Raw genomic sequence first — 14,461 nt, 5'->3', positions numbered from 1 at the left:
CTAACCTGCATGTCTTTGGGGGAAACCGGAGCACCCGGAGGAAACCCACACAGACATGGGGAGAACATGCAAACTCCACACAGTTGGCCACTGGGCCTGAACCCAGAATCTTCTTGCTGTGAGGCAACAGTGTTGACCACTACACCACCATGCCGCCCTCCATCAGAAAAGTCGATTACTATTATTCTTTCCTTCTCTATGTTGAAGTTAGTCTGACCAAAAAAAAAAAAAACACTTGTCATGTTACTGTGAAACTGAAAGGTTCTCCATCCTCAAAAAAAAAGTCTCCTGTGGCGGAAAACTCATCTCATCTCATTATCTCTAGCCGCTTTATCCTGTCCTACAGGGTCGCAGGCAAGCTGGAGCCTATCCCAGCTGACTACAGGCGAAAGGCGGGGTACACCCTGGACAAGTCGCCAGGTCATCACAGGGCTGACACATATGCCGCTTTTCCACTACAAACGCGGCTGAGTCGGGCTGAGCCGTGCCTTGCTGAGTCGGGCTGAGCGGGGCTGTTGGAGTTGCATTTCGACTACAACCGCGCTGAACCGTGCTGGCTGGAAGTGGGTGGACACATTGGGTGGAGTTAGCGAAAGTGGGTGGACGTCACGTGATGTCGTTAAGCGGCGCAAACAGTGACATCAGTGATCTTTTAAGCGGTAGTCTCACGACCCGGAGAGTAAACAATAAACATGGAGGACATGGAGTCGTTAGTGTTGCTGGTCTTGGTGCTGTGGCTTGTTGTCACCGACAACGCCAACAGATACTGGCAAGAGCGTATAGATGAGGCGAGGCGCATAAGGCTTCAGAAATTCTCGTAATTCGTAATTCTTCTTCTTCCGGGTTTACGGTGTTTACAGATCCCGGCGTGCTCGCAGGGCGTGTGGGCATGTGAGGACACTCCTCCTCACCAATCAGTGCACAGGGGAGTGTCTGCTCACGCCCCCAGCCTCACTCGGCTCGGTTTGGCTACCTTCAGCCCCACTCCAAAACCGTGCGAGTTTTGGGTGCTAAGCAGGGCTGAAGCGAGCTGAGTCGTGCTGTTTTGAGATAGTCGAAACGCGAGCCGTGTCGGGCTGAAGTGAGCTGAAGCGAGCTGAAGTGACCTGAAAAAGGGTAGTGGAAAAGGGCCATTAGACACAGACAACCATTCACACTCACATTCACACCTATGGTCAATTTAGAGTCACCAGTTAACCTAACTTGCATGTCTTTGGACTGTGGGGGAAACCGGAGCACCCGGAGGAAACCCACGCGGACACGGGGAGAACATGCAAACTCCACACAGAAAGGCCCTCGCCGGCCACGGGGCTCGAACCCAGACCTTCTTGCTGTGAGGCGACAGCGCTAACCACTACACCACCGTGCCACCCCTGGCAGAAAACTCATTGACCTTTATAAAGCGCTGACACATTCGGTGAATGATTTCTTGTTTTTTCTTTCTTAAATAACATTTTGTTGTTGTTGTTGTTATTCTATTTATTATTGGCATGCCTGTTACTGGTGAGATTGGTGGAAAGTGCTCCATTTCCTGTTCAGATTTACATCTGCTGCATCTGTCTGACTGAATTAGCCTTCTGACAATGTCACATGCATCCATTTGGACTCTTCCTCCCTTCCAGGTGCTCCCTCACCAATAACTTCGACCGGGACATGAAGTGGGGATATTGTAGTTCTCAGACACGCCTCTTCAACAGTAAGGAAAATCCTTCTTCCTCTCTTACGCACATGAAGCTGCGTAAGGATTGCATTACTCAGCGCACGAACATGCACATTGTGGGTGGAATCTGTTTGTGCTGCCGTGCACTTGAGCAATCTGTGTAGTGGTGATGTAAAAAAAATCTAAACACTCGACACAGCATGTTTACAGAAATGAACACGCTAACTCATGCAGCAGGAAGCACATTTTTCAGCGTGTGTGTGCGTGCACGCTTTACTACAGATGCACATGAAAGGTGCACACGATACTGGATATGAGAATGATTCATCATTGTCTTAGATGGGTGAATGAATCAGTAGATGTTCCCACTGCAATAATGTACCAGAATGTTTGCCACAAGAATATTAGAGGTGTCCTGCCCATGATTGACAGGTCTGCTTGAAAAAAAATCAGTACAGAAACTAGCCCTATGTTCAACAAACCTGTCCGAAACGACAAAATCATAGCATTTTTGGAAAGCTATTGTAGATTGTTAAAATGACAGAGTTAGACTTTATGAGGCATTTTTAAAGTAAATTTTTAAACCATTACCTGAAAATTTTTTTAGACAGTGAATACAGTGTCTTGCAAAAGTATTCATCCCCCTTGATGTTTGTCCCGTTTTGTCGCATTACAAGCTGGAATTCAAATGGATTTTTGGAGGGTTAGCACCATTTGATTTGCACAACATGCCGACCACTTTAAATGTGCACATTGTTGTTTTATTGTGACACAAACAAGAATTAAGATGAAAAAACAGAAATCTGCTCCACTGCTTTTGTTCATGGACAATTGAGAGTAGCCAGTTAGTCTAACTGCATGTCTTTGGACTGTGGGGGAAACTAGAGCAAACCCATGCAGTTTCACGCCCGAAAGGTAAGGCTGCGCCTGCAGTGTCGACACTAACACTACGTTCAGACTGCAACCTGAAACGACCCATATCCGATTTGTTGTGAAATCCGATTTTTTTGTTAGGCCGTTCACATTACCAATTATATGAGACTTGTATGCGATCTCCAATATGAACGGAAAACGACCCAAAAGTGTCCCGCATGCGCAAATTGACATGTAATAAGCACATCTACGTAATACGTAAACAAAAAAAAAAAGCGCACTCTTCATGTTTAATGATTTATTTTTTGTTTGTTTGTTTAATTATCTGGTTAAAGTGGGGCGGCACGGTGGTGTAGTGGTTAGCGCTGCCGCCTCACAGCAAGAAGGTCCGGGTTCGAGCCCTGTGGTCGGCGAGGGCCTTTCTGTGTGGAGTTTGCATGTTCTCCCCGTGTCCGCGTGGGTTTCCTCCGGGTGCTCCGGTTTCCTCCACAGTCCAAAGACATGCAGGTTAGGTTAACTGGTGACTCTAAATTGACCGTAGGTGTGAATGTGAGTGTGAATGGTTGTCTGTGTCTATGTGTCAGCCCTGTGATGACCTGGCGACTTGTCCAGGGTGTGCCCCGCCTTTCGCCCGTAGTCAGCTGGGATAGGCTCCAGCTTGCCTGCGACCCTGTAGAAGGATAAAGCGGCTAGAGATAATGAGATGAGATGAGTGTTAAAGTGTGAGGTCTCTTGTGTGTTTTTGTTTCTGAACTGAAATGAAATCGTGTAGCCTGGTAACGAGGGTTGACTCCTAAATGTCTCTCTAATTTCTATATAAGTGCACTACATGTTACTAGGAAGTAATGGATTTTTAAACTCTATATAGTGCACTCGAGCTTCAGTAGGCAGTCATTTGGGATACGGCCGCTGTATTACCAAACTCTTAATTCAGGCTTAATAATTTGCACATATTTATTTCGCCATATTAATAAACTTTTTCTACATTTTTATAAATATTTATTTAGATTGTTTATAGCCAGCTGAATTCTGCAACTTCTCTCAGCGCTGGCTCAAGGTGCATAAACACCAGTGCAGTTTGCTATGGAGATGAGGCGAGACCTGGCGATGTGGTTTTTGTGGCGGCGGCTAATGAGACCAAAGGTGTCAAATTACTGGAAATTTCCAGAACAATCTTATAATCTTGTAATACAGGATGGTTTAAGTTATAAATCAGTTATAGAAACTGTTTTATTTAGTCAGGCTAACAGATCAACATCCAGGTCCCTACCAAATACACCATTAGCTTGATCAATTCTATAAAAGTCTATTTAAATTCTGAAAACTGTACAAATGTTATTGTTTTCCACCAAAGAGGCGGGATTAGCCAACGCAGAATAGTGACGTTTGTCTCTTGTTGATGACGTGTAGGTCGCATGAATGCGACCTGTCCGGTCAGACTGCAGTCGCATGTGAAAATATCGGATATGCATCGGATTTAGGAGCACATATCCAAGCGGCCTGGGTCGCATGTGAAAAAATCGGATCTGTGTCGTTCAGATTGTCAATAACAAATCGGATACAGGTCGCATATGGGCAAAAAAATCGGATATGGGTAGTTTCAGGGTGCAGTCTGAGCGTAGTTTAAGCGGCGTGGCATAGTGTCCCTTGGCAAGTAATCCCTGATGCTCGACGGGACAGCAGGGCTGACACGGTCGCAGGGAAGACTTGTTGCGCCACCAAAATGAGAGGTGGGATTTGTTTTCAGGGTTTTCTCCCCAAGAGCCGCCGTGTTCTGCGATGGAAACGGGCATCACGAGTAGGACACACGGTCGGTCTTCACCATGGAGAGGCTAGTGTGGTCAGCTCTTGAGTGACCATGTGTTGCGCTTCACAGGGTACTGGATGTAGGGAGACCAGTCTAGGATGCCTATTGGCCACTAGGAAAGGTACTACTCCTCAAGTGATCCTTAGCCCCTAAAACCCATACAAACACGGGGAGAACATGCAAACTCCACACAGAAAGGCCCCCCTCAGCCGAGCGGTTCGAACCAGGAACCTTCTTGCTGTAAGGCGACAGTTGAGGTGACAGTGCTAACCACTGCACCACCATCTCATCCATGTATCATACTGAAAAAGTCTTAGGTACATGCAAAGAAATGCTGTAAACATATTTTTTTTTCAATTATGTAATTAAATAATATGAAATAATTTTAAAAATAATGTTTCTGCAAACAAAATGCTTTAAAGAGCAGTAACCTAATAAAATAAACAACCCACTTAGTGACAACCCTTTACTTAACAATAAAAAAAAGAGTAATCTTTGGTACAGTTTGTATAATTTTATAAGGAAACTGGCTTTCTGTGGCATTCACACCTTTATAATTTTTGTCTGTCACATCTATAACAGAATTTGTACAAAAAAAAAAATAGGGTACTGAACACTCCCACTGATTCATAGTTTTTTCTGTGTTTTGTATTTTCTCCATTGTAGAGCAACACTGAAGTCATCAAAACTATGAAATAGCACATGGAACATATCTGGAATTATGTGACAAACAAATAAGGATTAAAAAGCAAAATATGTTTCATATTTCAGGGCTCTACATTAACTTTTGAAACCACTTGTCCTTCGGGCAAGTTGAAAGGAAATTTACTTGCCCGAATGTGAAGTTGACTTGTCCAAAGAAAAATTTGAGAAAAAAAAAAAACACAAACTATTTGTAATAAACTAATTTCACCAGAATTACTTTAACACAAAAATCTATTCACTGCAGAAAAAAATTGGACTCCATCAATCATTAATTTATTTATGAGAAATTGAAAACCAGAAAATTAAAATTATATATATTTTCATTTTTAAATTATTAACTTTGAATATATATCCTCCACTGATTAATTGTTGTTGTCTAATTATTCAGTGTGGCTCCTGTATGGTATTTAATGGTTGCGATGAAAGTCGCGGTGTTTTTTAGGTTTTTGTTGCGATTACATTGCAGGAGGAAGTGAAAGTTGCGAGAAATTGTTGCGATTTTCTCTTTTTGTGATTTAAATTGAGTGATATGTTAAATATTAAGTTATTACTAAAAAACTATTGATTAAAAAAAACGAAGACACTGAGAAATGGTCCTATAAACAACTTTACCAATATAAAAGATTACCAGGACTACAAAAATGCAGAAAAATAGGCTTTACTTATCCAAATGCACCTGTTGGTTCAAAAGTTAAAGTGCATAGAACCTCACAGCACAACATGAAGTTACCTTAAAATATACAGTGGTGCTTGAAAGTTTGTGAACCCTTTAGATTTTTCTATATTTCTGCATAAATATGACCTAAAACTTCATCAGATTTTCACACAAGTCCTAAAAGTAGATAAAGAGAACCCAGTTAAACAAATGAGACAAAAATATTATACTTGGTCATTCATTTATTGAGGAAAATGATCCAATATTACATATCTGTGAGTGGCAAAAGTATGTGAACCTCTAGGATTAGCAGTTAATTTGAAGGTGAAATTAGAGTCAGGTGTTTTCAATCAATGGGACGACAATCAGGTGTGAGTGGGCACCCTGTTTTATTTAAAGAACAGGGATCTATCAAAGTCTGATCTTCACAACACGTTTGTGGAAGTGTATCATGGCACGAACAAAGGAGATTTCTGAGGACCTCAGACAAAGCGTTGTTGATGCTGATCAGGCTGGAAAAGGTTACAAAACCATCTCTAAAGAGTTTGGACTCCACCAATCCACAGTCAGACAGATTGTGTACAAATGGAGGAAATTCAAGACCATTGTTACCCTCCCTAGGAGTGGTCGACCAACAAAGATCACTCCAAGAGCAAGGCATGTAATAGTCGGTGAGGTCACAATGGACCCCAGGGTAACTTCTAAGCAACTGAAGGCCTCTCTCACATTGGCTAATGTTAATGTTCATGAGTCCATCATCAGGAGAACACTGAACAACAATGGTGTGCATGGCAGGGTTGCAAGGAGAAAGACACTGCTCTCCAAAAAGAACATTGCTGCTCATCTGCAGTTTCCTAAAGATCATGTGGACAAGCCAGAAGGCTATTGGAAAAATGTTTTGTGGACGGATGAGACCAAAATACAACTTTTTGGTTTAAATGAGAAGCGTTATGTTTGGAGAAAGGAAAACATTGCATTCCAGCATAAGAACCTTATCCCATCTGTGAAACATGGTGGTGGTAGTATCATGGTTTGGGCCTGTTTTGCTGCATCTGGGCCAGGACGGCTTGCCATCATTGATGGAACAATGAATTCTGAATTATACCAGCGAATTCTAAAGGAAAATGTCAGGACATCTGTCCATGAACTGAATCTCAAGAGAAGGTGAGTCATGCAGCAAGACAACGACCCTAAGCACACAAGTCGTTCTACCAAAGAATGGTTAAAGAAGAATAAAGTTAATGTTTTGGAATGGCCAAGTCAAAGTCCTGACCTTAATCCAATCGAAATGTTGTGGAAGGACCTGAAGTGAGCAGTTCATGTGAGGAAACCCACCAACATCCCAGAGTTGAAGCTGTTCTGTACGGAGGAATGGGCTAAAATCCCTCCAAGCCGGTGTGCAGGACTGATCAACAGTTACTGGAAACGTTTAGTTGCAGTTATTGCTGCACAAGGGGGTCAGACCAGATACTGAAAGCAAAGGTTCACATACTTTTGCCACTCACAGGTATGCAATATTGGATCATTTTCCTCAATAAATAAATGACCAAGTATAATATTTTTGTCTCATTTGTTTAACTGGGTTCTCTTTATCTACTTTTAGGACTTGTGTGAAAATCTGTTGATGTTTTAGGTCATATTTATACAAAAATATAGAAAATTCTAAAGGGTTCACAAACTTTCAAGCACCACTGTAATATAAATGCCTCAGCTTTCATGTAAGAAAAAAAACTATTAATACTAGTACTGTGTGCAGGCAGTCTCTCCTGAAGACTAAATTAAACAATAATTATAAACTAATAAAATAAATGGCTCAGGCTTCATAGAAGAAAAAAAAAACAATTGGAACAGAATCTCACAGTATGATGCTGAAGCTGCCTAAACAATGGAAAATAAAATACCATTTTGGCAAAAATGTTGGCATCCATTAATTTCTTGTATTAAGTAAAAAAAAATAATGTAACGTGCACACAGTCCTTCACTGTAAACATAACACACTTTCAGTAACAGAATTTAAGCCTATATAAACACTGACTCGCACATGCTGCTTCGACGTCACCTCAAAACGACGCCAATGATTGGTCAAATTTGCAGGAAAGTCGCGGTGATTGGATATGATTGCAACACCGCCCTGAATTTGCATTGAAGTTGCAAATCGCAACATCGCGAAATCCTGGAGGGTCTGCTAAACGACCGTTTACTTTTCAGCTCAAATACACGAAGCGGTATTGGCCTGTTTCACAAGCAGAATATTGCGCATGCACACATCGCTCTTTCCGAAGAGAAACATCCGTCGATTCATCAAAACAATATGTCGAGTGAGATGCTTCGAAAATCATGTGAATAAACTGATAAATTTGATATGTAACCCAAATAGCGGCGTATTTTGGCACTTGTCTGATCAGACAAGTAACTGAGACGATGAACTTGTCCGAAATGAAGTATCACTTGTCCCGGACAAGCGGACAACTGTTAATGTCGAGCCCTGTATTTTAGATTCTTCAAGGTAGCCAGTGTTTACCTTGATGACACTTTGCACACTATTGGCATTATCTTAACCAGCTTCATGAGGTAGTCACCTGGAATGCTTTTCAATTAACAGGTCTGCCTCGTCAAAAGTTAATTAGTGCAATTTTTTGCCTTCTTAATGCATTTGAAACCATCACACAGTAAATAGTAAATAATAAAAATACAGTAAACAGCCCAGAGAAGTCAATAATACTTCTGGACACAGTTAACATAAGGCTTCCTTTTTGCACAGTAAAGTTTTAACTGGCATTTGTGGAGGTAACTCTGTATTGTAGTGTTTGACAAAGGCTTGCCAAAGTAATCCTGAGCCCATGAGACACGCATGTGCTGTATTGAGTGGCAGCAAGTCCAAGTAGCTCTAGAGTGTGTAGGGTTGGTTTTTTTTGGGGGGTGGAGTGTTTTTAGTAAGCTTTTCATCGAGATGTGCACAACTTTGTGTTAAGTTGTGTTCACAAAGAATGACCTTCTGGCTCTGCAAAGGACTAGATATGGGGTCAGACACATGATACCACCAGAGCTGAGGAAGCCGTTTTGAGGCTGCCGAGCAGGAGCTAAGCTAAAGGCTAAGCTAAAGGCTAGCAGATGGAGGTATAAGTTGTTTTTCCCATCGGTTCTGATGGGAAATGTCAACTCGCTAGCCAACAAGGGTGATGCGCTGGAGGCACTGGTGAGAAACTGATGACTCTACCGGGAGTGTAATCTCATGTGCTTCACGGAAACATGGCTGAATGATAACATACCTGACTCCTCTGTGGACTTAGCCGGCTTCATTACTGTGCAAGCTGACAGACACTGGAAAATGAGCGGCAAGAGCAAAGCTGGGGGTCTGATTCTGCTTGTAAACAATAGATGGTGTCACCCTGGACATGTTACAGTGAAGGATGTGATTTGCCGTCAGGACATTGAACTGTTGGCAGTCGGTCTTAGACTGTATTTTGTACCGAAGAAATTTCATACATCGTCACCATTGTTGTTTACATTCCACCACAGGCGGCAGCGGCAGTAGCATGTGACGTCATACACGAAACTGTCGCAAGTGTTCAGACCCAGTATCCTAATGCTTTCATTGCAATAACAGAGGATTTTAATAACACTACTCTCACCTCCCATCTGACTGGGTTTGTACTAGGGATGTCCCGATCCGATCACGTGATCGGAAATCGGGCCCGATCACATGGTTTCAGACTCGATCGGAATCGGGCATTGCCTCCCGATCAGGGATCGGATATATATATCTATATAATATATTCTCATTTTTAACACATCAATAGCTATGTGTTGGCACAGAGTGAGACCAGACCTTTTGTCTCAACACAGCAACATCAACGCGTGCGGCATGACATCACTTTGTAGCGGAGACGCTATTGGTTATTGGCTGCCTGTTGCCGGCAAAGTTGAACACGGAAGCAGTTCGAAGCGGAAAGCAAAGCATGAGATCATTTTTTTTTCTGTTGGATGACAAAAGAAACGGGCTCAAACCTGAAAGGGTAGAAATGCTTGTTTTCATCAAGAAAAATGTTCATTTCCTTAATTGAAATTACTGTACACCACTGTGAGATGCGTTCTTAAAAGCAAATTACCGGCACTGTGGCACTTTATTTTTTTTTATTTGTTTACATTCCTGCCAGGTATTTTAAGGTTATTTTTTAAAAATTTGTTATTTATTGTTCAAACTGCCTCACGTAAGTGCTCTGTTTGCTAACGGAGTTGTTGGATGTTAAAATAAGGTGTTAAATAAAAAATGAAGAACATCCTGGATCCGTTTCTTTCCTTGTCTTTATTTTTTATGGATTATAAGAAGTATCGGATCGGGACTCGGTATCGGCAGATACTCAAAATCAAATGATCGGTATCGGATCGGAGGGCAAAAAAACCTGATCGGGACATCCCTAGTTTGTACAGTATGTGGACTGTCCCACGAGGGAAAATAAGACATTGGATCTGTTTTATGCTAATGTGAAGGATGCTTACAGTGCCTTTGCTTTACCACCACTTGGCAGATCAGATCACAATTTGGTCTTTCTTCAGCCCACATACAAACCCTGTGTAATGAGGCTGCCTGTTACCACCCGCTCATTCAGGAAATGGTCTCTGGAGACCAGCGAGTCTCTCAGGGACTGTTTCGAGTGTACGGACAGGAGTGTGCTGCTGAGCCACAGGATAATAACATGGATGACATTGACAGCAGGGTGGATATCATAACGGACTACATTAACTTCTGTAGGGACACTGTGGTTCCAGTAAGGACTGTTCGCTGCTTTCCCAATAATAAACCTTGGCTCATCAGTAACATCAAGGAGCTCCTTAATCAGAAAAAGCAGGCATTCAGGGAGGGGGATAAGGAGAAGCTCAGGTTTGTGCAACGGGAACTGAAAAGGAGCTTGAAGCAGGCAAAGGTGGATTATAAAAGGAAAGTGGAGGGTAAGCTGCAGCAGAATAACACCAGAGAGGTGTGGAGAGGAATGAAGAATATTACTGGCTACTCAAAAAAGAACAGCCAGGTCTTTAATGGTGATTAAAGAACAAGGCCAATGAATTCAATCTGTTTTATAACAGGTTTGATGGAATGGCCAATGTCCGCCCTGCGTTATCACCTGTCCTCCCGCCCACCACTTCAGCTGCTGCTCCTACTTCACTGACTCCTGTAGACAACGGCTCTCCCATCATCACTTCAGATGCTGCTCCTACTTCATTGACTCCTGTAGACAACGGCTCTTCCACCATCATTTCAGATGCTGCTCTGTCTACTCTACTGTCTCCTGCATGCAATAGCTCCCCTATCACTGCAGCTGCAATATCCATCACATCTGGTTACCTGCCCCCATCCTTCACAGTTGATGAGGTGAGGGCGGAGCTTGGGAGACTGCGTCCCAGGAAAGCAGCAGGCCCAGATGGTGTGTGTCCAAGATTCCTGAAGGACTGTGCAGCCCAGCTAGCTGAGCCCTCTGTTGGCTCTTCAACATGAGTCTATGACTAGGCAAGGTTCCGGTGCGGTGGAAAACATCCTGTCTTGTACCGGTGCCCAAAGTAAGGCGACCGGTTGAGATAAACGATTACCGCCCATTGGCCTTAACATCTCATATTATGAAGACCCTGGAGCTGGTTCTCCACCTCATGAGGCCAGAGGTCGCTCATGCACTGGACCCCCTCCAGTTTGCTTACCAGGAGCACATTGGAGTGGAGGATGCAATCCTTTATATGCTGCACAGGACCTACACATACCTGGAGGAGCCAGGATGCTATGTGAGAATCTTATTTTTTTATTTTTTAAGTGCTTTTAATACAATCCAGCCCCTCATATTGAGAGACAAGTTGGAGGGTATGGGTGTGGGTCCCCCCGATGTCCTGGGTAACAGACTACTTGACAGAACGACCTCAGTATGTCATGTTGGGGAATTGTGTCTCTGGCATGGTGAGGTGCAGCACAGGGGCCCCACAAGGGACCATCTTAGCACCATTCCTGTTCACACTCTACATGGCAGACTTTAAATGCAGCTCAAAATCCTGCCACATGCAAAAATACTCTGATGATACAGCTATTGTGGCATGTATCAGGAGTGGACAGGAACAGGAATACAGGGACCTTGTGGAGGACTTCAGGGATTGGCGCAGTAGGAGTTGCCTCCACCTTAAAGGAACAGTCCACCGTATTTCCATAATGAAATATGCTCTTATCTGAATTGAGACGAGCTGCTCCGTACCTATCCGAGCTTTGCGCGACCTCCCAGTCAGTCAGACGCAGTCAGACGCGCTGTCACTCCAGTTAGCAATGTAGCTAGGCTCAGTATGGCCAACGGTATTTTTTGGGGCTGTAGTTAGATGCAACCAAACTCTTCCGCGTTTTTCCTGTTTACATAGGTTTATATGACCAGTGATATGAAACAAGTTCAGTTACACAAATTGAAACGTAGCGATTTTCTATGCTATGGAAAGTGCGCACTATAATGACAGGCGTACTAACACCTTCTGTGCGCTTCGGCAGCGCATTGATATCTGAGCTCCGTATCAATGCGCTGCCGAAGCGCGCAGGAGGTGTTAGTACGCCTGTCATTATAGTACGGACTTTCCATAGCATAGAAAATCGCTACGTTTCAATTTGTGTAACTGAACTTGTTTCATATCACTGGTCATATAAACCTATGTAAACAGGAAAAACGCGGAAGAGTTTGGTTGCATCTAACTACAGCCCCAAAAAATACCATTGGCCATGCTGAGCCTAGCTACATTGCTAACAGGAGTGACAGCGCGTCTGACTGCGTCTGACTGACTGGGAGGTCGCACAAAGCTCGGATAGGTACGGAGCAGCTCGTCTCAATTCAGATAAGAGCATATTTCATTATGGAAATACGGTGGACTGTTCCTTTAATACCTCTAAGACCAAGGAGATGGTGGTGGATTTCAGAAGATGTAGGCCACCCCATCTGCCAGTCTCCATACAAGGACAGGAAATTGATACCTGGGGCTCCTATTGGGTGACAAGCTGGACTGGTCCCTCAACACTGATGCTCTCTCCAAGAAGGGGCAGAGCCACTTCTTCTTACTGCAGAGGCTGAGGTCCTTTGATGTGTGTGTGATGAGATACTGCACATATTTTATCATACTGTGGTGGTCGGTGTCCTCTTTTATGCTGCTGTTTGTTGGGGGTGCAGCCTGAGGGACAAAAACACCAAGCGGCTGGACAAGCTGGTGAAAAAAGCCAGCTCAGTGCTTGGCAGGAGGCTGGACTCACTTAGAACTGTGGTGGAGAGGAGTACATTGAACAAACTGAAAGCTTTAATGGATAACAGCAGACACCCTCTCTACAGCCTCCTTGTTGGGCAGAGGAGTGGCCGTGGCAGGCGGCTCCTCGCACTGCGCTGTAGATCTGAGCAGTTCAGGAGGTCCTTTGTCCCCACTGCAATAAGACTTTTTAATGCCCTCTGGACAACCCCCCCCCCCCCCCCCCCCCCCCCCCCCATCTTACACTTTTTATCTATTTATTTATCATGTTTTTATCTTATTTATTATCCCTATTTTAATTGTTATTTAATTGTTCTATTTATTTTAGTCTTTTATGGTTATGACTGGTGGAATTTATTTATTTATTTTTAATGAGCTGCTGAATATTTGAATTTCCCCTTAGGGATAAATAAAGTATCTATCTATCTATCTATCTATCTATCTATCTATCTATCTATCTATCTATCTATCTATCTATCTAGTTATATCAGCTATAGATGAATGAGTTCTTGATGCAGTGCCATCTGAGGGATTAGTGATCAAAGGTGTTCAGCTTAGGCTTGGGCCCTTGCCCTTTACACACTGAAATTCCTCCAGATTCCTTGAATCTTTTAATGATGTTAGGTACCAAAGAGGGTGAAATATCCAAATTTCTTCATATCTTTCTTTGAGAAAATTTTGTTTTTAAACATTTCAATAATTTTCTCACGCATTTCTTGACAAACAGGAGATCCTCAGCCCGTCTTTACTCCTCAAAGACTAGGCCTTTACTGGATACTGACTTTGTACCAAAACATGATTAATCACCTGTTGACATCACCTGTTTCAAAATCACATCATTATTTAATTGTTTTACCTCATTACTAGCCCTAAATTGCCCCTGTCCTAACTTTTTTTGGAATGTGTTTCAGGCCTGAAACTCAGGAATGGATGTATCTTAACAAATGAAATGAAGTTGACCAGACAAAACATGAAATATCTTGTGTTTATACTGTCTGCAGTGAAATACAAGTCAAAATAAATTTAGAAATCATGTCTTTCTTTTTTTGTATTTGCATTTTCCATCCCATCTTGACTTTTTCTGATTTGGGGTTGTACCTCAAAGCTGTAATTTACAAAAAATGACTTTGCAATAAAATATTAATGTTAATCATTTATGGTGACTTTTTTTGTTCATACCTACTTGAAACGGGACTGTGACCCATTACCTAAAATAATTATGACATGCCTGATCTAAGGATCTTGTTCCCAAATTGCAGCTTGTGTTTATGAGCAACATCCTTTAAATGGGCTTTAGATTTGTCCGTGGTTTCAACAAACAGTGACTCAGTGGAACGTCCGCATGTGGACCATCTGTTTGATGCAAAAACAGTTACAGAAGTCACATCCTGACAACTTTCTCCTTCTCCCCTCAGCTGCTTTCCACAGTATCACTGAGCAAAGCCTGTGCAATCCGAACCCGTGTAAGAACGGCGGAGTGTGTACTGCGGTTCCTTACCAGCGTTCGTTTGAG

The 14,461-nt window shown here is 42.8% G+C and overlaps 1 protein-coding gene across 1 annotated transcript in view; it reads left to right on the top strand.

Moving 5' to 3' along the window:
* The window catches only part of LOC132882574 (hepatocyte growth factor activator-like), a 32,942-nt gene that overhangs the window by 15,165 nt on the left and 3,316 nt on the right, over window positions 1–14,461 (top strand). The window contains exons 5-6 of the mRNA XM_060915667.1: window positions 1,623–1,696; window positions 14,364–14,450. Coding sequence (XP_060771650.1) covers window positions 1,623–1,696; window positions 14,364–14,450 — 161 coding nt within the window. The remainder of the gene's footprint in view (window positions 1–1,622; window positions 1,697–14,363; window positions 14,451–14,461) is intronic.

The sequence above is a fragment of the Neoarius graeffei genome, chromosome 3 (assembly GCF_027579695.1).
Source record: "Neoarius graeffei isolate fNeoGra1 chromosome 3, fNeoGra1.pri, whole genome shotgun sequence".
In the NCBI taxonomy this organism is placed as follows: domain Eukaryota; kingdom Metazoa; phylum Chordata; class Actinopteri; order Siluriformes; family Ariidae; genus Neoarius; species Neoarius graeffei.
Note: the sequence above shows the minus strand (reverse complement) of the source record. Positions and strands in the feature narration are given on the sequence as shown.